Source organism: Phocoena sinus, chromosome 2, assembly GCF_008692025.1.
Source record: "Phocoena sinus isolate mPhoSin1 chromosome 2, mPhoSin1.pri, whole genome shotgun sequence".
NCBI classification, from domain to species: Eukaryota; Metazoa; Chordata; class Mammalia; order Artiodactyla; family Phocoenidae; genus Phocoena; species Phocoena sinus.
Genome location: NC_045764.1, coordinates 110525839 through 110548513, shown reverse-complemented (window position 1 = coordinate 110548513; position 22675 = coordinate 110525839). Strand labels below are relative to the sequence as shown.

Genomic DNA, 22675 nt, shown 5'->3' with positions numbered 1-22675 from the left:
TATTTTTACTCAGACTTTTTTTTTTTACCATGAATCTAGTGACATTGATTAAAAGATCAGACAGAAAATTATTGACAGTGTAACTGTGAGCATGAAGTCAAACGTATATATACAGCAAGACCCAAATTGGAAATTGGAACCCTCTAAACAGATACCCAACAGATTGAAACTGGAACATGTATCCTGAGTCATGTTAGGGATTTTCTTTTAGTAGTAACAACTTAAAAGATAATTATTTCTAGAAAAGAAGCATAATATAGCCATATTAAAGTATTATGTTAGTGTTACCTGCCTAAGAAATTAGAGCTAATTATGTGACAGGAAAGAAGGAAAACTTGTATGAGGTGATATTTAAATATTTAAAGCAGAGTATATACTTTTGCTAACCTTAAAACTGTGGTATGGTTCTAACTTCACTAAATAGAATATTTTATATATGGACTTCTTTGTACTTATTTTCTAGATTATGCTTCTCTATGGATATACAACGGCATCTGTCTATATCCTTTTCTCTTGTGCTTGTGGATTTCTGTATGTTGAATATATGCATGTTTTTGTATATATTCATAATAATACCTCATTTGTTCATTACATTTTTTTTTTTTTTTTTTTTTTTTAAATATTCTTTTTTCTTTAAACCCCACATTTGTTTATTTATTTATTTTTGGCTGTGTTGGGTCTTCGTTTCTGTGCGAGGGCTTTCTCTAGTTGTGGCAAGTGGGGACCACTCTTCATCGCGGTGCACGGGCCTCTCACTATCGTGGCCTCTCTTGTTGCAGAGCACAGGCTCCAGACGTGCAGGCTCAGTAGTTGTGGCTCACGGGCCTAGTTGCTCTGCGGCATGTGGGATCTTCCCAGACCAGGGCTCGAACCCGTGTCCCCTGCATTAGCAGGCAGACTCTCAACCGCTGCGCCACCAGGGAAGCCCTGTTCATTACATTTTTTATGTAAGTAAAATTATCAGAAAATTGAAATTACCCATTGAAATGCACAAAAATTTTTTAAAGATATTTTGGGAGGAAATCTGCAAAGCAAAAAAAAAAAAAAAGATAAGAAAATTATATACAGGTATAAAATCCTATAAACTTACAGAGTCCAAAAGGCTTTTTTCTTAACTCATTTGGCAGCAAAACATCACCTGAGCTGATATGAAGCTATTTATAGTCATTATTTATCCCACCTTTATGTGAATGTTTATATTTTGCTGCAGAAATATCAGTGAGTTTGATTATGGAGTGCTGCCCCAGAGCAACTAGGGGTTAGAGGTAATAGATGGTATGTTCAGTGTATTACTTGGGTGGGCCATGATGGTGGCAGCCAGAAAGCAGAGGAATAATGGAGTTGTTCCAGGGAGCTGCACTTGCAATGTTAAGAGCCTACTTAGGCATCTGGCAGGGAGTAGGAAACAGTGTCTGCTAAAAAACAAGAACCCTCAGGTAGGGCTCCAAGAGAGTCAGAGCTGTAGCTAAATTATAGACTAGGCATTTCATAAGATATGTTGTAAATTAGAAGTGGGAACCGTGAGGAAAAGCCAAGATGTCAGACCATAGTGTGCATTAAGGGTGAATCTGTGAATGCTAACCAGTGTGCAAGAGCCATGAATAGTTAGAAGGGGGAAAAGGAGGGGATTCTATAGCAGGTGGACTCTAATGGCTGACTAGGAAGTCCTAGGTGGCAGATTTCATGAGCAGCAAAAATTTTCAGTGATATTTTGGAAAATGGAGCAAGGATTCCTGGCCTCTGATGAGCTGGGGGAATAATGGCATCTTGTGCACTTTGCTCTTCAACTAAGTATCCCCATATTGCCTGCTTTTTAAAATACCTGTATTAAATAGTATTTTGGTCACTTCCATCACTGATACCTGACTGCTCTGACTTCTTCCTGCTCTCAATGAGTTTGCTTCTTCACTTTTAATATGGTGCTCTACTCCACCCTAACTAGAATCCAGATAACTGGATTATTAGTCATGTCTAAACTAAACTAAGGATAAACTGGCGTTGAGAGACAAGAAACTTATGTCAGTAAAGTTCATGATCTTTGAAACAATTGCTGTATATCTTTTTTTTTTAACTTTTTTTGTTTTTTATTGTACTTCTTGTTACTGGATTCATAATTAGGTACCAAGTAGTGAGATTGCTTAGATAGTGACTTTCAAATTGAGTGTGGTAGGAGATATTAGAGTAAAATTTCTCTTTTAAAATTTACCTTCTGGAATTCCAAAGTGAAATCTTTCTTCCCAGGGGGACGTGGAAGAGTTGGTTTGTGGAATGAAGAGTGATAAAAATTGTCAAGAATAGCCAAAGACTAACCTAACACTGTTAGTACTTATTGATTTACTGTCTAGATGGAAAGGGCCCTCTGGAAGTTGATGTCTCTAGTAGACCTCACACTTTTTCAAAAAGCCTAAAAGTATCGGAGACCTAAGAGGAGACTGAAGTGATAAGAAAGAACAAAGTTATAAAGATTAGATGCTTCGGTGGGCATGGCAGTTAACTGTCAGTAATAGCAGTGATTAGAGACTATATAAAGAGAATGTAGAAAGTAGTTGAAGGAACATGGACATTGAAACTAGACAGATGTAGGCGTTAATCTTTCTTCCACTTAAATAGCATCTTCATCTTGGACAAATTGCTTAACTCATTATCCTCATCTGTAAAATGAGGATGATAATATCTGAGTGTCAGTGTTATGAAGATTAAATGAGATAGTGAATTAAAAGTTTCTAGTAAGTAAATCCTCAAGAAATGTTAGTTCCTTTTCCATCATTTCCTTATTAGAGTTGGTTCCTGCTGCTCAGTTCCCCTACCCCTCCACCCATACTTCCTTTTACCCTTCAAGGTTTTCTCTTTTGTAATCTGCAAGGAGAATTCCCAGGGCTGGACATCAAATGGGGCCCCTATTGGCAATCTCCTTCATCGAATCCAGCTTCTGCCATTCTTCTTGTCCCTAATGGTAATCTGCAGCACTTTGGAAAAACAAGAAAGGAAGGCAAAGGAAATTGCATCCCTACTTCTGGCCCTTTTTTACCCCAACTTATAAATTTCTGTATAACTCCTGTTTCTTTCCTATTCCATCCTAGCTTCTCTGTCCTATAGGATGTGCTCCCCATCAGTTTTTGGAGTTGAGCGTATCTGCCTTTCCTATTGACTTGTATTATGCAGTGGTGAGAAGCAGCATTCTTGCCATTTCTATCAAGTTTGCAGGAAATATTTTTTGAATCTTGGTACACTGAATGTATTTTCATTATATAGTAAAACAAGGTATTAGTGCTGTGCCTGGGGCATGGTGCAAGTTAGATTTTTGTCATATGACTTAAGAAACATGGATTAAATTGATTTTATGGGAATTGTATTCAGAATCCAAAACAGAAATTTTTAAATTTATGGTGCAACAAGCCATTTTTAGCTTGTTAAAAGTATGAGTAACACAGATTTTTATGTGAACTGATAAATCTTAAATATACTAGGTTAATTAAAACTATTTTTTTCTTTACTCATATTCCAGGAGTAGAAAAGATTCTGTTTATATTTAGAATTCTGAATGTTAGATAATTTGATCCAAAATATTAATCAGAAATGGCTACTTTTTAAATAAATTTATTATTTTTAAAATTTTATTTATTTATTTATTTTTGGCTGCGTTGGGTCTTCGTTGCTGCGTGTGGGCTTTCTCTAGTTGCGGCTAGCGGGTCCTACTCTTCGTTGCGGTGTGCAGGCTTCTCATTGCAGTGGCTTCTCTTGTTGCAGAGCATGGGCTCTAGGCACACAGGCGTCAGTAGTTTTGGCATGTGGGCTCTAGAGCGCAGGCTTAGTAGTTGTGGCGCATAGGCTTAGTTGCTCTGCAGCATGTGGGATCTTCCCGGACCAAGGCTCAAACCCGTGTCCCCTGTGTTGGCAGGTGGATTCTTCACCACTTCACCACCAGGGAAGTCCCAGAAATGGCTACTTTTAAGCAGAAGTGCGACATTGACTTGTTACGTATTCTTCTACTTCTTAAAAAATCCTATCACAGTATAAGCGAAAGGGAATTAAAAATTTTTTGACTTACAGTAGTCTTTAATGATTAGTATTTAAAGATTGTGTACTATAGAACACTGAGTTCACAGGGTTCCCAGCTGGGCAAAACAAGAAAAAGGTAAAGGTGGGGCAAAGGTTCATACTTAAAAGATGTTGAGAAACATCAAGTGCCATATATATATTGGGTGGGCCAAAAGGTTCATTCCGTTTTTTCTGTAAGATGGCTCTAGTAGCACTTAGTTGTCTTTAACTTCATTTGAAACAATTTTGTTAGATTACATGTGACAGCTGTCATATCTGCATGCATTTAAAAAAAGACTTATCAGGAATCCAGATTGCAAAAGAGTAAAACTGTCACTGTTTGCAGATGACATGATACTATACTTGAAAATCCTAAAGATACCACCAGAAAACTACCAGTGAATTTGGTAAGGTTGCAGGATGCAAAATTAATGCACAGAAATCTCTGGCATTCCTATACACCAACAACGAAAAATCAAAAAGAGAAATTAAGGAAACACTCCCATTTACCATTGCAACAAAAAGAATAGAATACTGAGGAGTAAACTTGCCTAAGGAGGCGAAAGACTTGTACTCAGAAAACTATAAAACACTGATGAAAGGACTCAAAGATGACATAAGTCATCTTTGGAGAAATATACCATGTTCTTGGATTGGAAGAATCAATATTGTGAAGATGACTATACTATCCAAAGCAATCTGCAGATTCAGTGCAATCCCCATCAAACTACCAATGGCATTCTTCACAGAATTAGAACAAAAAATTTTACAGTTCGTATGGAAACACAAAAGACCCCGAATAGCCAAAGCAATCTTGAGAAAGAAAAATGGTGTTGGGGGAATTAGGCTCTGTGACTTCAAACTATACCAGAAAGCTACAGTAATCAAGACAGTATGGTATGGGCACAGAAACAGAAATATAGATCAGCGGTACAGGATAGAATACCCAGGGATAAACCCACACACACGTGGGTACCTAATTTACAACAAAGGAGGCAAGAACATATAATGGAGAAAAGACAGCCTCTTCAATAAGTGGTGCTGGGAAAACCAGACAGCTACATGTAAAAGAATGAAATTAGAACACTACCTAACACCATACACAAAAGTAAACTCCAAATGGATTAAAGACTTAAATGTAAGACCAAACACTATAAAACTCTAAGAGGAAACATAGAAAAAACACTCTTTGACATAAACCACAGCAAGATCTTTTTTGACCCACCTCCTAGAGTAACGGAAATAAAAACAAAAACAAATGGGACTTAATTAAAAGCTTCTGCACAGCAAAGGAAACCATAAACAAGACAAAAAGACAACCCTCAGAATGGGAGAAAATATTTGCAAATGAAACAACAAGGGATTAATCTCCAAAATATACAAACAGTTTATGGAGCTCAATATCAAAAAAACAAACAATCCAGTTAAAAAATGGGTGGAAGACCTAAATAGACATTTCACCAAGGAAGACATACACACGGCCAAGAGGCACATGAAAAGATGCTCAACATCACTAATTATTAGAGAAATGCAAATCAGAACTACAATGAGGTATCACCTCACACTGGTCAAAATGGCCATTATCAAAAAATACAGAAACAGTAAATGCTGGAAAGGGTGTGGTGAAAAGGGAACCCTCCTGCACTGTTGGTAGGAATGTAAATTGATACAACCACTGTGGGAAACAGTATGGACGGTCTTTAAAAAACTAAAAATAGAACTACCACATGACCCAGCAATCCCACTACTGGGCATGTATCCTGAGAAAACCGTAATTCAAAAAGAGTCATGTACTGCAATGTTCATTGCAGCACTATTTACAATAGCCAGGACATGGAAGCAACCTAAATGTCCACTGACGGATGAATGGATAAAGAAGATGTGGCATATATATACAATGGAATATTACTCAGCCATAAAAAGAAACGCAATTGAGCTATTTGTAGTGAGGTGGATGGACCTAGAGTCTGTTATACAGAGTGAAGTAAGTCAGAAAGAAAAGCAAATACCGTATGCCAATGCATATATGTGGAATCTTAAAAAAATGGTACTGATGAACCGAGTTGCAGGCCAGGAATAAAGATGAAGACATAGAGAACGGACTTGAGGACATGGGTGGGAGGGGGAAGTTGGGGTGAAGTGAGAGTAGCATCGACATACATAAACCACCGAATGTAAAATAGTTAGCTAGTGGGAAGCAGCAGCATAGAACAGGGAGATTAGCTGGCTGCTTCCTGATGACCTAGAGGGGTGGGATATGGAGGATCAGAGGGAGGCTCAAGAGGGAGGGGATATGGGGACGTATGTATGCATATGGCTGATTCACTTTGTTGTACAACAGAAACTAACACGGTATTGTGAAGCAATTATACTCCAATAAAGATCTATTAAAAAAATAAAAAATAATAAAATACATCAAAATTGGTGAATTTTTGTGTAGCCTTTTTAATATTGAAGATGGAAGAAAAACAGCATTTTTGGCATATTATGCTTTATTATTTCAAGAAAGGTAAAAACACAACTGAAACACAAAAAAAGATTTGTGCAATGTATGGAGAAGGCGCTGTGACTGATCGAACATGTCAAAAGTGGTTTGCGAAGTTTCATGCTGGAGATTTCTTGCTGGGTGATGCTCCACAGTCGGGTAGACCAGTTGAAGTTGCTAGCGATCAAATCGAGACATTAATTGAGAACCATCAACCTTAATACGAGGTGGGAGATAGCCGACATACTCAAAATATCCAAATCAAGTGTTGAAAATCATTTGCACCATCTTGGTTATGTGAATCACTTGATGTTTGGGTTCCACATAATTTAAGCCAAAAAAACCGTCTTGACCGTATTTCCACATGCGATTCTCTGCTGAAATGTAATGAAAACGTTCCGTTTTTAAAACAAATTGTGATGGGAGATGAAAAGTGGATACTGTACAACAATGTGGAACAGAAGAGATCGTGGGGCAAGCAAAGTGAACCACTACCAACCACACCAATGGCTGGACTTCATCCAAAGAAGGTGATATGTATATGGTGGGATTGGAAGGGAGTGCTCTATTATGAGCTGCTTCTGTAAAAGTAAACGATTAATTCTAACAAGTACTGCTCCCAATTAGACCAACTGAAAGCGGCATTCAACAGAAAGCATTCGGAGTTAGTCAACAGAAAACGCATCATCTTCCATCAAGATAACGCAAGACCGCATGTTTCTTTGATGACCAGGCAAAAACTGTTACAGCTTGGCTGGGAAGTTCTGATTCATCTGCCGTATTCACCAGATATTGCACTTTCGGCTTTCCATTGATTTCGGGCTTTGCAAAATTCTCTTATTGGAAAAAATTTCAGTTCCCTGCAAGACTGTAAAATGCACCTGGAACAGTTCTTTTCTCAAGAAGATAAAAAGTTTTGAGAAGATGGAATTATGAAGTTGCCTGAAAGATGGCAGAAGATAGTGGAACAAAAGGGTGAATACGTTATTCAATGAAGTTCTTGGTGAAAATGAAAAGTGTGTCTTTTATTTTTACTTAAAAAACTGAAGGCACTTTTTTGCCCACCCAATATATATTGTATGTGTGTGTACACACACACACACACGCCCTCCTGGCAGTACGTAGTGCACATTACCATATTACATGTGTGGGGACCCTCTGTAGGAAGGAAAACTGCCAACTTGGCATTTCCCCAAATGATTTGGATTTGGATTTGGATTCTGCTCCCTCACACACAACACTTATCCTCATTTCCTCATTCTTTGGCACTATTGTTCTACAAAACACTTGTTAGGAAACACTGCTTTACCTATGGCATGCCCTCGACATTTAAGATTTATGTACTTATAGTTTCCATAATTATAATTTTTAATAAGAGCCTAATACTCTTTGAAAATGTCAAACTTAAGTTAACCATTTCTCTAATGTTGGACTTTCGGGTTTCCAGTTTTCACTTTTCATAGTGCTGTAATCAACACTTATGCTTGTGATATTTTCCTTTTTCTTTCTCTGGCATGAATTTTCAAAAGCTGATGCTTTTGCCAAATGGTTTTGATATTTCTATGGCTTCTTTATATTTTCCAAAAGAGTGGAATCTGTTTGTACTGTCACTATGAATCTATCAGCTTTTCTAAAATCTCAGTATTGGCTATGAAATTTTTATATTTATAATATTTAGTTTTTTTTTTTTTTTTTTTTTTTTTTTTTTGGCGGTACACGGGCCTCTCACTGTTGTGGCCTCTCCCATTGTGGAGCACAGGCTCCGGACTCCCTGCGCAGGCTCAGCGGCCATGGCTCACGGGCCCAGCCGCTCCGCGGCATGTGGGATCCTCCCGGAGCGGGGCACGAACCCTGTCCCCTGCATCGGCAGGCGGACTCTCAACCACTGCGCCACCAGGGAAGCCCTATAATATTTAGTTTTAAAGTACGTATAATTTTGAATCACTCAACTAAATCAAATTCTTACTGAGCTTAAATCAGTATTATACACTTCACATTTTAAAGTATTAACTAATGGTTAACTAATTTATTTTTAGGGCTATTACAGAGAACTAGAAAGACTAAATTCATGTCAAATACTAATATCATAGATTTGAATTTCATTGTCGTATTCCTGCTATTTTCTAAAGCAGTTTCAGTTGCTATCGGCTTATCTAAAAATAATAAGTTAAATTTTTCTTACCCAATTTAATAGATGAATTATAGGAGAGTAAGGGACAATAATCAGCTATTAAAATTATCTGGTCTCAGCATTCTTTACTTATAAATTAATAGTGCTAGGTTTTTTGGTTTTTTTTTTAAGCGTTTCGGTTATTTTTAGTTAAAGAAAAACAGCCTTTTCCAAGGACAACAAAATGAACTCAAAGTCAGAAGGAAACAGGCTGTGGGCTTCTTACAAGCCATTGCTCCAAAACTTGTACGTAATTTTCCTCCTGGAAAATCAGGGGTGATTGGCTAGCAGAGGGATGACTTTGGTGGTGAGTGGAGCTGCAGCCTACCCCTGGTCACCATTTTATAATGGTGATGTGAGGATTAAATGAAAAATCCATTTGTCACAGCACCCCAGCCTCCAGAGATTCTGATTGAGTTGGTTTAGGCTCAACTTCAGTATATTTTAAAAGCAGCCAGAGGCCATCATCAAAAAATCTACAAACAATAAATGCTGGAGAGGGTGTGGAGAAAAGGGAACCCTCCTGCACTGTTGGTGGGACTGTAAATTGATATAGCCACTATGGAGAACAATATGGAGGTTCCTTAAAAAACTAAAAATAGAACTGCCATACGACCCAGCAATACCACTACTGGGCATATACCCTGAGAAAACCATAACTCAAAACGACTCATGTACCACAATTTCATTGCAGCTCTCTTTACAATAGCCAGGACATGGAAGCAACCTAAGTGTCCATCGACAGATGAATGGATAAAGAAGATATGGCACTTATACACAATGGAATATTACTCAGCCATAAAAAGAAATGAAATTGAGTTATTTGTAATGAGGTGGATGGACCTAGAGTCTGTCATACAGAGTGAAGTAAGTCAGAAAGAGAAAAACAAATACTGTATGCTAACTCATATATATGGAATCTAAAAAAAACAAAGGTTCTGAAGAACCTAGGGGCAGGACAGGAATAAAGACGCAGACATATAGAATGGACTTGAGGACACAGGGAGGGGGAAGAGTAAGCTGGGACGAAGTGAGAGAGTGGCATGGACTTATATATACTACCAAATGTAACATAGATAGCTGGTGGGAAGCAGCCACATAGCACAGGGAAATCAGCTCAGTGCTTTGTGACCACCTAGAGGGGTGGGATAAGGAGGGTGGGAGGGAGATGCAAGAGGGAGGACATATAGGGATATATGTATATGTATAGCTGATTCACTTTGTTATAAAGCAGAGACTAACACACCATTGTAAAGCAATTATACTCCAATAAAGATGTTAAAAAACATTTATTTTAATTTAAAAAAAAAAGCCAGAGTTGAGAACCACTAGTCTGCATTGTTATAAGTCTACTGTCTTGACATGTTTAGCTTGTAATTTTAAGTTTACCAACCTCATCTGTAATGTTCCTTTTGCTGTTTTCCCAGTGCTGCCTTTTTAATTGTTTGACCCTATCCTTGGAGGACTTGGGAGGTGAAACCTATTTTGTGATTTACTAAAAGGTGTAGGGGGAAATAGGGAGAGAATGAGCCCAAATATAAAGTAATGCCTCCCCACCCCCCACACCCCGCCATGCCCTGTTTATTCCACACTTTTTGTCTCTTACATCTTAATGAAAAATGCTGTTTTTCCTTTTTTCCCGCTGTGGAAGGGCTTCCTAGCATTGAGGAAGGAGAATGAGCTTTGTTGCTAAAGAGACCTGGGTTCATTTTCAGCTCTACTGTTTATTGGCATGTAAGTTTTTTCTTCCATAAAATGGGGATGAGTAATGCCTTCCTTGCTTTCTTCCTTGTGATGATTAGAGGTGATACAAATTAAGCACCTAAAAGTTCCTGGCTCAGTGAGTAATAGCCACTGTTGTCAATTTGTGATTTGGGAATCTGTAAAGTGAAAGGCATTGCCGTGAACTACAGCAGGCAGTACATTTGTCCTTCCTACTTGTGATGTTACGAAGATGATGCTAACAAATGGTATTACGGATTATAAAAGTTAGGAATCTAACGGAAGTTTAGTTTATTTATTGGTTTCTAAGGGTTTCATTTTAAAAGTTTTTAAATCATTAAAAATTTGGAGACTAGAGAAGATAGCATTACCCATAATGCTACTACTCTAATAATCATTGTTAACATTTTTGAATCATGATTTGGAAAAATACCAGGAGCATCTCACAATTTAAATGATGGCTAGAGAAGCCAAACATTTTATGAAGCATAACTATAATAAATGGAAAAAGTGCTATACCAAGAGAAGACAGTATAATCATGAAAGGCTTCCTGAAGGAAGGCTTTTTTTTTAAGGTGAATTTTGAAATAGTTTATTGTAGGAAGAAGCAAGGTATTTCAGATTCAAAAATGGAATACAGACAGGATTTTAAAATCATTGAGATGAAACTGTTAACTCTAGAATTATAAGTGATTTCCTTCAATATTCATTTTACCCTACAACCAGTGAAATACAGTGTGTCAGCAAACCAACTTTAAGACTGTGCCTAGGGATATTTAAAGTACAGTAACAGAAAGACCTCATTTTCTTTCTACCAAGGGCAACCTTCCTTAGGCAACATCTTAATTATGATCTAATGCTCTGTGTAACTTGTGAGTTCCTATTTTGTAACCTATAATTTTGCAAATCCTGAATCACAGGTCATAGGGAATAACAGGTCAGTAAAGAATGATCCATCTTCTTTCTAGATTAAATCTTGGGATTCAGAACGAGTTGCCTGAAGTGTGTCACTTTTGCATGAGGATTGTTTTGGACTAAAGGCAGTCGAGATGCTGTGGGTTCAAGAGAAAATACTGCCCCTCCCATAACTACTTAGAAGAATTTAAATTTGGGATTTTTCCCAGAAAAGAGTTATTGCTGGAGGTAATTTTAATCTAAGTAGACCCATCTCTATGTCAGAGCAAACACCTAGTTACCAAACATCTACTCTTCTTAATCCTCCTGTGAATGACTCTTCCTGCCCTTCGAAGCCCCAGGCCACTGTCCCATTCCTTAGCTTAGAATGGCATAATACCTTATTTTACCTTTCTGTCTTTCAACATTTCATGTATCTGGGGTCTTTGACCCTCTTGTGTGTGGGGTTCCTGTATGTCCAGAATTAAATTTTTCTCCTGTTAATCTGTCTCATGTCAATTTAATCTTAGACCATCCAGAAAAACCTAAAAGGGTAGAGGAAAGTTTCCTTCTTCCCCAACAAGCTAATTACTGTTTTGGGGTTTTGTTTTGTTTTTTGAAAGGAATAGATTTTAAAAAGATTTATGTATGTACCTGAAGTATGGGAGATTCTTGAGAGGTTTTTTGTTTGTTTGTTTTACTGTATGCTTTTTGAACAAAACTGAGAAGCTAAAGACTGGAGGCTGAGTTGAAGCTGTTGTGATGTCTTTTAGAGACGTGAGTTGAGAGTCAAAGAAAAGTAATTTAAATTTAAGTATGAGAAAGATTCCGAAACTTTAACTGTTTGATACATTCTGGAATTAGTTCCGTTTACTGCTGAGTGGCTTATTCATTTTGTAAATTGTCTTTTAATGCTCTGGAAAGAAAAAAACAACAAACCAATTCGACAAACCTATCTTATTTTGTGTTTGATGTTTTCTTTGCATGTATGTGATTTTTTTCTCTTTTCTCTCTTCAAAATGACATAATAAATCATTTAAAAAAACTAAAATGACCAAAAAGATTAGGGAGACTTATTCCCCCCTGCATAAACTTCAGCATATATTCCCAAAATAGTTCTGTAAACCCTATACAGATATGGTGATCATTTCATGTTTGCAAATGTCAAATCATTATGTATGTCAAATCATAATATTGCACATCAACTATATTTCAATAAAAATGAATGAATGAATAAATAAAATGCCTGGCTTCAAGGTGTTTGACAGGCTTGATTGGATAAAAGGGTAGCAGCATAGTATCTTGTGGTTAAAGCACATATATCTAGAGTCAGATTGCTGAAGTGTATGACCAGGTTCTGTGTGACCTTAGGAAAGCTACTCAACTTCTCTGTGCCTCAATGTCCTCATCTTAAAATAGTGCTAATAAAAATAGCTACCCAAGGACAGTTTTGCGAATTAATTATTCAAGAAAATGTAAAGCGCTTGGAGTAGTGCCTGGACTATAATGAGTGATCAATAAATAATTAATTTCTGTCAAAAATAATGGCTGGCATTACAGTTGGCACACAACAGTTTGATGGAATCTTTTTTTCAAGTAGCATAACTGTACCTTGAAAAATATATTGATATATGTGTTCACTTTTAATAAACTAATCACTTTGTAATCTCAACAAAGATAAAAATGGAAAATAAGAGAAAAACTAGAAAAATAAGCATCCTTCAGGTATATATAGCCATAGGGTCGTGGTTAGATTAAAACATAACGGTAGATTGACTTCGTTTGTATTCATCATCCTAAAGTGAAACTGTAGGTTAGAGCAGGAGCATCTGTTATTTGCAAAATGCATTTGCTTCTCTCACTGATGGTAGGTATGTGGAGATTGCAGGTGCATTTTAGATTTGGAGGTTTAGATGTGGGATTACCAATGTGAATTGTCTGCTTCTTTTAGGAGTGATTTATATGAGGAATGTATTGAGGGCATTGTAGATAACTTTATGCCCTGCTTATGATCTCAACCTTTTACTGAATTATTTATTATTGCATTGTGTTAGCTATTTTGCTTCTTGATAGATCATTTTACACCACAATATTGCTGCTGCCTAAGGAAAAAAATGTCTCTTGAGCAGTCCTAATGACCTCTAAAAAGGGTAATTTGATTCTTGAGATTTTGAGTTGCCCTGGTGGTTATAAGAAGTTTTCTCTATGATACTCAGGTTTTTTTTTCCTCTCACAGTCATAGATACTGAGTGCAAACTTGCTTTTCCCCTTCGGTACACTTAGTAGCTTTCTTCTGGAAATTTTTTCTGTAACATTTATTAACTTTATCCTTAATTGTATGTATTTTGGTCAGTTCACTTCGATAATTTAAGAAAGTAAAGGAGGGTTTTTTATTATTTTTTTTGCGGTATGTGGGCCTCTCACTGTTGTGGCCTCTCCCGTTGCAGAGCACAGGCTCCGGACGCGCAGGCTCAGCGGCCATGGCTCACGGGCCCAGCCGCTCCGTGGCATGTGGGATCTTCCCGGACCGGGGCATGAACCCATGTCCCCTGCATCAGCAGGCGGACTCTCAACCACTGTGCCACCAGGGAAGCCCAAAGGAGGGTTTTTTAAACAAGAAGCTAAAATTCACATTATCTTTATAAAAGTAAATTTGTTAGCATGCTTGTTTATATTGTTCTTGTTCCTCAAAATTGATGTTTATGAAAATAATCTAATGTGCACTTCTGTTTTGTTTTGAGGGCAGTTGGTGCTAGGTCATGGGTGGCACTGGGCGTGTGGGCAGGACTAATTAGGGAGGGACAACCCAGATGGCTAAAAGCAGTACATAGGTTTGAGAAGACAGTGGTGATCAAAGCTGTCTTTTGGCCTCTGGGGCAGCGTCATAGTGAAAATATAGGATATTAACCCAAGCCAGAGGACGAAAGTAAGGTAAAGAGTAGGGGTTGAAAACTTGAATACCCATAGAAGTTGGCAAATAATGTAAATGAATGAGGCAGTCTAGCTGGCGACTGTGCCTGATGGAGAGTCCCTGCTCCTCTTAGATTCCGTCGTTCATTGCTGTATGGAATATGGACCCAGATTTTTGTGTAAAATCTTGTGTTTAAATGTTAGTAACTAATTTTTTTCCCTAGTATGTACATTGCAGGCCAAATTTAGCCAACAGTGTACCAGTTTGCGACTACTGTCTTTTAGAGGGGCTCTTTTACTTATTTAACGATAATGATGATGTGATACTCTAGGTAATTTTATACCCATAAACTTTCTTGGAGAAAAAAATAAAGGACAGAAAAGCCTTCCCATCTGATTTTCTAATACATCTTGCTGACTTCTCTACAAAAGATTGAGATTTATTTAGGGGAATATGAGCTCTGTATTTTATATGGTTTAGTTTAATTACCTGTAGCATTCTGTCTGTATTTCAGTGCAGTTCCAATTACCTGTTTCTGTTCAGCTTGGAGTTTTATTTATAAGGTATCAAAATTATTTTTGATACATCAGTGAATAGGAGTATCCATCTTATATGTATATGGTACTGTCTCTGTCATTTAATGTTCTTGATGATAGCTGTTACTCCTGTAAGTAGTAGTAATGATTTTTTTAAAGCCAACTTATGTTTTTTAAAAAATTTCTCTTCTTAAATAATTTTTCCAACTTTTTATTGTGATCTTTTAAAAAATACAGAAAAATTGAAGAACAGTAAAATGATTACTCACATACCCACTACCAACATTCAACTGTTAACATTTTGCCATATTATATGGCTAATTGATTGATGTACTTAACCATTTGCAAATGAGTTACAGACATCATGGTGTTTTACTGCCATATACTTGAGCATGCACCTAGAAATAAAAAATTCCATAACCACAAATGCCATCTTATAGATTTGTGTATGTGTGTATGTATTGTGCACACATGCTTGTGTGTTGTATATAAGCAACACAGGAACTAGAGTGTACCCAGGAGATGATCATGAATCTGAAACAAAACTAAACCTCCTCTGTCTTATGTTGATTATTTCCTGCAACAGAAGTGAAGGCTACATTGGATCTGGGTCAGAGCAGACATGATCTTTATTGCTGTGATCCCTGGACAGCATCCATCCAAGTGCCTTCAGAAACATGAGTTTCCTTTCACAGCAAGGCTCTCAGCGATAAGGAGACTATCTATACTTGTTGGGATAGGACTCTTTCCCAAAACTCCTAGCCTCAGGCAGTGTCTTTGTTAGATTGGGAGAACAGGTTTTAATAGGAATAAGTCCCTCTGCTCCTGGCTTGAATCTCCAGGTAAATGACAGGTTATTTATGGAGGCAAAGATCCAGGGAGACATCAAGCTTTACTATAGAATTTTAGCAGGAGGTCTGGATATTTGGTCATTTGTTAATATGTACCCATGACCCATTTTAGTAAAAAGGTGCTTATGCTACAGAGAAAACTGAAAATCTTGAGTAGTCTAACCTTAAAATTTTCAAAATTTTAATGGAACGTCTCTTCTGTTTAGCAACTTTTTGCATGTGAATGTCAATAATCCTACTCTGTTTTCCTGTCTGCTCTCTAAAAAAGGGGTTTTGTGTCAGTGTTAACTAGGGTTTACTATTGGGATTTTCCCAGTTTCACCCTAGAGCTGTTACAAAAGATGTCTCCATTTATTTATGCTTTGTGCTTTTCTGTGGAAGATTTCCAGTATTGTGATTGTGTTCCTTTTCACCCTCCTTTTAAAATATTATTTTCCTCTATTGTAGGTTTTTTTCCTTAGGTATATTGACTGAAGTTTAATGAGAAGAATCGTGACCAGCTAGGAGAATTTTCTGCAAGGAATGGAATTAGCTCATAGCTTACTGCTGAATGAAGAAGCATACAATCAACTGGGTGACGTTCAGAAGGCAGAGTTTATTTTTGATTGGTTGAGGTATTTGGAGAAGCTCTTGCTAGCAACCAGCAGGGTGAGTAAAATTGCAAAAACTGTTTTTTGAGGTTTTTTTTACTTGCCAGATAATGTTTAAGTTCCTTTGATTTGATATTCTAGTTCTGTCCAGTATAGCCTAAATTAGCTTTTGAAGGTTAGACCTTAGTAAGACTTTATATTGAAATAGGTTTCTTCTGTTCAAAAGAGCAGGAACAAATTAGCCAGTATTTGTAGTATGACTTTCAAATATATTAAAAACTAACTACAGAGCACATTGTATTAGATTTCATTATCATTGTCTTCTGTACCTTGTGTCACTCCACATGCATGACATCCTGGTGCAGTATAGCGCTAAATAATGTGATGGGAGTTTCACTTTAAAAAAAAGTGTGAACTCTTTAAGGGGAGTAAGAATCGAGGAGCCTTTGAGTAAACATATTCCCTTTTAAAAGTTTATGAAATGGCTACCAGAAAGTGAAGACTAATCACTCATACCCTTTACCGACATTCAGCAGTTGTTAACATTTTGCCATGTTTAACTGATTTACAGAGCCATGTGAGTTGCTACTTTACTTCTAATACTTTTGCATACATCTCCTAAAAATAAAGATATTCTACAGAATGACAGCACCCTATGTAATGCAGAAATGGTGCGAAGACACTACTCATGGAGACATTTAGAATTTAACAAATGACAAAAATCCATACACTAAATTAACAAATATTTTATGGTGGAAGTTTAGGCCTCAGGGAGCACCTGAATACCATTACCACTGTGATGATATTCTGTACTCCTTTTTCAGAGTGTAGACAAGTAAAATGGAGTCACACTATCAGCATTTAGATGCATAAGCTTGCAAAAAGAAAATTGCATTAAACTTAGAAATGATCTGAGTAAAACAGGTAACCATTACAAGATCAGCTCTGGTGATAGGTTTTAGGTTGCTGCATATTGATGCAGATATATATTGGGTAGAGGCTTAAGAACTAAGAAGCTCTAGTTAAGATATAAATTTGCTCTACCTTTCAAACCTAAGAAGGACATAGAAAAAATAGAGCCCTTGTCTTTGTTCACAAAGACTCCAGTATATTGTAGTTCAGAATTTATTTTTTGGATATATCAGCAGGGCAACAAACTACCTGTTAATGAGGTGTAATAGCCATGCCACCAACTTATTTGTACTATTTAATCAAAATAATCTTGCATTTTTCTAGAGGCTTTTAGTTAGTTCTTAATTATATGAAAGAAAAATCATATTAGAGGATTATGTGTAATTATGTTGACTTGAATTATCTTTGTTACCTTCCTTTCTAGAGTGATGTAAGGGAGAAACAGAAAACTCTTGTGGAACAGCTCCTATCTTTGTTGAACAGCTCCCCAGGGCCTCCTACTCGCAAACTCCTTGCTAAGAATCTAGCCATTCTTTATAGTATTGGAGATACATTCTCTATTTATGAGACAATCGATAAATGTAATGAACTTATTCGAAGCAAAGATGATTCTCCAAGTTATCTTCCCACCAAACTGTAAGTTAAATGTTAAAACTGAACATAAAAGAGTTCTTCTTTGTTGTATCATTTTTATAAAGAACCCAAACTTTGCTCTACAGTAGAAATTAACACAGCATTGTTTATCATCTGTACTTCAGTAAAATAAGTCTTAAAAAAAAAGAACCCCTGGACTTCCCTGGTGACGCAGTGGTTAAGGATCCACCTGCCAGTGCAGGGGACACGGGTTCAATCCCTGGTCCTGGAAGATCCCACATGCCGCGGAGCAACTAAGCCCATGCACCACAACTACTGAGCCCACATGCCACAACTACTGAAGCCTGCGTGCTCTAGGGCCCCCGTGCCACAACTGCTGAGCCTGCATGCTGCAACTACTGAAGCCTGCACGCCTAGAGCCCGTGCTCTACAATAAGAGAAGCCACCTCAGTGAGAAGCCCACGGACTGCAAACAGGGTAGCCCCTGCTCGCCACAACTAGAGAAAGCCCACGCGCAGCAACAAAGACCCAATGCAGTCAAATAAAAATATATATATTAAAAAAAAAAAAGAACCCAAACTACTTGATAATTATTAGGAAACTGAATACAAATTGTTTTACTCATTTTTTAAAGAATCTAACTTTCAGAAAGATCTAACGTTTTCCCATGGACTGAGAAACAGTTCTTTTAAAAAATGCTTTAGGACTTCCCTGGTGGCGCAGTGGTCGGGAGTCTGCCTGCAGGGGACGCGGGTTCGTGCCCTGGTCCGGGAAGATCCCACATGCCGTGGAGCGGCTGGGCCCGTGGGCCACGGCAGTGAGAGGCCCGTGTACAGAAAAAAAAAAAAAAAGAAAAAAAAAATGCTTTAGGTATTTGAAGCTTAGATTTGGGGATCAAAACTGTCTGATAAAAATTTTAGCAGTTGAGGGACTTCCCTGGTGGTCCAGTGGTTAAGACTCCATGCTGCCAATGCAGGCGGCCCGGGTTCGATCTCTGGTCAGGGAACCAGATCCCTCACACTGCAACGAAGATCCCACGTGCCAAAACTAAGACCCGGTGCAGCCAAATAAATAAATATGTAAAAATATATAAAATTTATTTTTAGCAGTTGAGTGTTTAAGGCACAAGTATTTTAAATTCTTCACGTTTTGTATGTTCTTTTAGTTTATTAATGCTTAGCAGTGAAAATTAATAGTAAATATATAGGAAAATACTCTTCTAAGATCCTAAAAGAACAACTTAGTTTCTTTCTCCGTAGGACTCAGTTCATTTTATCACCTGTTTTTTAGAGAAGGCAATTTGCCATGTATGGTTGCATAGTACTAACATTATAGAAATTCTTGTTTATTTAATTTTTAGCTTATAGTAGAATGTATTTTCCCATAAAGTTTTCAGACTTGATGAGAACATTGTTCTTTATCTTTAAGACCATCTTTGATTATCCGATATATGAAGCTCAGTTCTATTAAAAATTATTTTGTAAAAAATTTGAGGGGATGGAATCTTTGGGCTGAGATTTAGATTAGTTGAAGATACATCTTTTTAAAATTCTTGTATTGAAAATGTAATTATTTGATACTCACCTAAGTGTCATTCCCTAGGATTTAACAGTGGAATAGATTTTGGGAAATTTTATCCTTTAAAAGTAAAATTAAGTAGTCATCTTTACATGTGCTAAGATCCTTTTATTCCTGTTTTTTCATTCATGACTAATTTCTAATTTAAATGTCGTTCCAGCGCCGCTGTGGTGTGTTTGGGTTCCTTGTATAAGAAGTTGGGTAGAATACTGGGTAACACCTTTACCGATACAGTGGGCAATATTCTTAAAGCTATGAAGAGTGCAGAGGTAAATACAGACTTTATGGCTTCTTGAGTCAATAAAAGAGCTTTACCTATGACAAGCATACATAGTATGTATGTAAATATATCCATAAATGACATTTCTAGGTAGTGCACATGTGTACTTTGCATATTGAATCTTTATTAGAAAAGCAATAGTGCAATAAATTTTTGTGTATTCAGATAAATTCAAATGGGCACAAACTAAGGTGTTTCTCTGGCAGACCCATCCCTGCTCCCTCTTCTTGCATCACCTTTTCCATCTGATACTACTTACTAGTGCCAGAGCAAGTGCTTGTCACCAAGGATCCAGATACGTAGTTGGTAACTACCATATACCTGATGGATGGATTAGTATTATACCAGCATCAGAAGGGTGTAAGGAATAAAATCAGGGTAGGAAAGAGTGTGGAGGACATAAGCATGACTAGGGTCAGGATAACCTTTCAGTGGCCAGGATATATATTGTCAGCCTTAGCCTCATTGATTTGTTGGCATCATTTACCATTGTGAAACACCCTTTGTTTTTGTAACTGTCTCTTTATTGGCCTTCCAAGATATACTGTAATTTCTTGCCAACTATAGTTTAACAAGTTTTGAAATTAAAGCATTTGTATGTTTGTATATCAAAAATTTTAAGTCTGTGGTACCTTATATTTAAGGATAACTTAGCACCTTTAAATATAAAAAAATCACACCAGTACCTGTTCTTACCTTGCTTGGAAAAGGTCTAGAAAACAGCCCTGAAACAATTTATAAAAATGCTGGCCTGTCACACACATTTCTTTTTAACTGTATCAAGATAAAACATGGGAAAATTCAAATGTAAAATCTGCCAAATTTGGGCTTCCCTGGTGGAGCAGTGGTTGAGAGTCCACCTGCTGATGCAGGGGACACAGGTTCGTGCCCCAGTCCGGGAGGATCCCACGTGCCACAGAGCTGCTGGGCCCGTGAGCCATGGCCGCTGAGCCTGTGAGTCCAGAGCCTGTGCTCTGCAACGGGAGAGGCCACAACAGTGAGAGGCCCACGTACCACAAAAAAAAAAAAAAAAAAAAAAAGGTTATAACAATATAAATATTTATACACCCCTCAGAGCATCTAAATTATAAAGCAAATATTGGCAGACCTAAAGAGAGAAATACACAGCAGTACAGTCATAGTGGGGACTGCAGTTATCCCCCCTTTCATCAATGGACAGATCACCCAGACAGAAATCAACATGCAAACCTTGGAGTGAACTACACATTAGACCAGTGGGACCTAATGGACGTAACCTGATCATTCCACCCCACAGCAGCAAAACATACCTCTTCTAGGGCACAGAGCATTCACCAGGGTAGATCACATATTAGGTCCCAAACAAGTCTGGGCAAGTTTAAGAAGACTGAAATCGCATGAAGTATCTTTCCCACCCGCAATGATATGAAACTAGGTGCCAGTAACGGCAGGAAGGCTGGAAAATTCTCAGTTATGTTGAGATTAACAGCAAACCATGAGGAGAGACCGTTAACATCCATAAATCTGGTTTTATTTAAAAGGATGTGTCTGTAAGATCTTTTATTTACTGAGGTATCGCTACTTTAAACTTTTTTTTTTCTCTTAACTCCATTGATTAAGCTATACTTTTTAGGCCTTATGATTAACAGAGGATTACTCTATAGGTTTCAGAAAATTTTAAGTTAGGGACTTCCTGGTGGCACAGTGGATAAGATTCCATGCTCCCAATGCAGGGGGCCTGGGTTCGATCCCTGGTCAGGGAACTAGATCCCACATGCATGCTGCAACTAAGAGTTCGCAGGTCACAACTAAGGAGCCTGCCTGCCACAGCGAAGACCTGGTGCAACCAAATAAGTTGATATTTTTTTAAAAAAAGAAAATTTAAAGTTATTGCTAAGTACTTTATTGCTCCTCCACTTTTACCTTTATGATTTAGTTGATACCACAACGTTTTGGAGATGTCAAAAGGGATTTCCACCTTTGATACACACCAGTAGTGATAAATAGCATTTGAAATTGGCGTAAAAGAAAGTTAAGAAGTTTCCCGTTAGGACTCATTTTGTTAACATCTACCTATAATTACTATCATGCTCCTTTGAACAAAAATAGATTAATAACATTACTATGAAAATGATACTTGATCTTTCTCCAAATTTAACTTACCTATAGTGGCCTTAACTTCCTGAGACATAGAAAGCATTTGGAACATTTAGTAAAACATCATAATATAAGCAGCTACTATTTCTTGAGTGTTTACTAAGTCCAGGCACTGTGGTGAATGATTTCCCCACAGGGGCTTATTTACTTCTCACACTGGGGCACAGTGGGGTTCATCTTATCCTCGTTTCATTTTTTCATTTCTTTTTTTTGGCCATGCTGTGCAGTACGTGAGATCTTGGTTCCCCGACCAGGCATCAAACTCATGCCCCCTTCAGTGGGAGCACAGAGTCTTAGCCACTGGACCGCTGGGGAGGTCCCTTATCCTCATTTTATAGATGAAGAAATAAGTAAGAACAACTTAAAGTCACACAGCTACTAAGGTTCAGAGCCAAGATTCAAACCCAGGTCTTTTAAAATGTAAACCCAGACTTTTAACCTCTGAGTTAAAATACTTGAACCAATAAATGGTAAAATATCAATAGCTATGAACTCAACTGAGCATTTACTGTGTGTCAGGCACTGTTCTAAGCACTTCACATGTAGTAACTCATTTGATCCTCACAACAATCATTTAACTTTTATCTTCAAGATAAAGAAACAGATTTGCCCAAAGACATATAGCTAGTAGGTGGCAGGCCGTGCACTCTTACCATGTTACCTCATTTATAGCAACCATTTATTGAGTGCTTGACAACATGCAAGTCTTATGCCTGGTGCTTCCCATATAATTTCATTTAATCTGCACATCAACCCTATAAAATTCGTATTATGTTGAAGTGTAACATATACAAGTAACACTTTTAAAATAGTAAACACTAAGAAATAGCAGTTATTCATGTGTCTTGATGTCAGAATAGGTTGGTTAGTGTGTACAAAAATCTGAGTATTTCTCTAATATGAGATAAATTTCAATGCTTAATACTGTTCTTCACAGCGAATTTTTTTTCCTGTTCTTTAAATTTTTTCCTCTTTGAT

General features: G+C 37.4%; 2 protein-coding genes across 9 annotated transcripts in view; both read left to right on the top strand.

Moving 5' to 3' along the window:
• DTD2 (D-aminoacyl-tRNA deacylase 2) overlaps positions 1–9427 on the top strand; it is a 51874-nt gene extending 42447 nt beyond the window's left edge. The window contains exon 5 of the transcript XR_004348682.1: positions 9388–9427. The gene's annotated coding sequence lies outside the window, so the exon portion shown is untranslated. The remainder of the gene's footprint in view (positions 1–9387) is intronic.
• The window catches only part of HEATR5A (HEAT repeat containing 5A), a 111508-nt gene that overhangs the window by 2657 nt on the left and 86176 nt on the right, over positions 1–22675 (top strand). For 6 of the 8 annotated variants that reach the window (XM_032624379.1, XM_032624381.1, XM_032624377.1 and 3 more), the window contains exons 2-4: positions 16055–16255; positions 17534–17745; positions 19442–19550. In XM_032624379.1, the coding sequence (XP_032480270.1) occupies positions 16130–16255; positions 17534–17745; positions 19442–19550 (447 nt within the window). In that variant the 5' untranslated portion in view covers positions 16055–16129. Of the gene's footprint in view, positions 1–10344; positions 10428–16054; positions 16256–17533; positions 17746–19441; positions 19551–22675 lie in introns of those variants that run through there. The other 2 variants (XM_032624382.1, XM_032624375.1) reach the window with 1 other exon arrangement.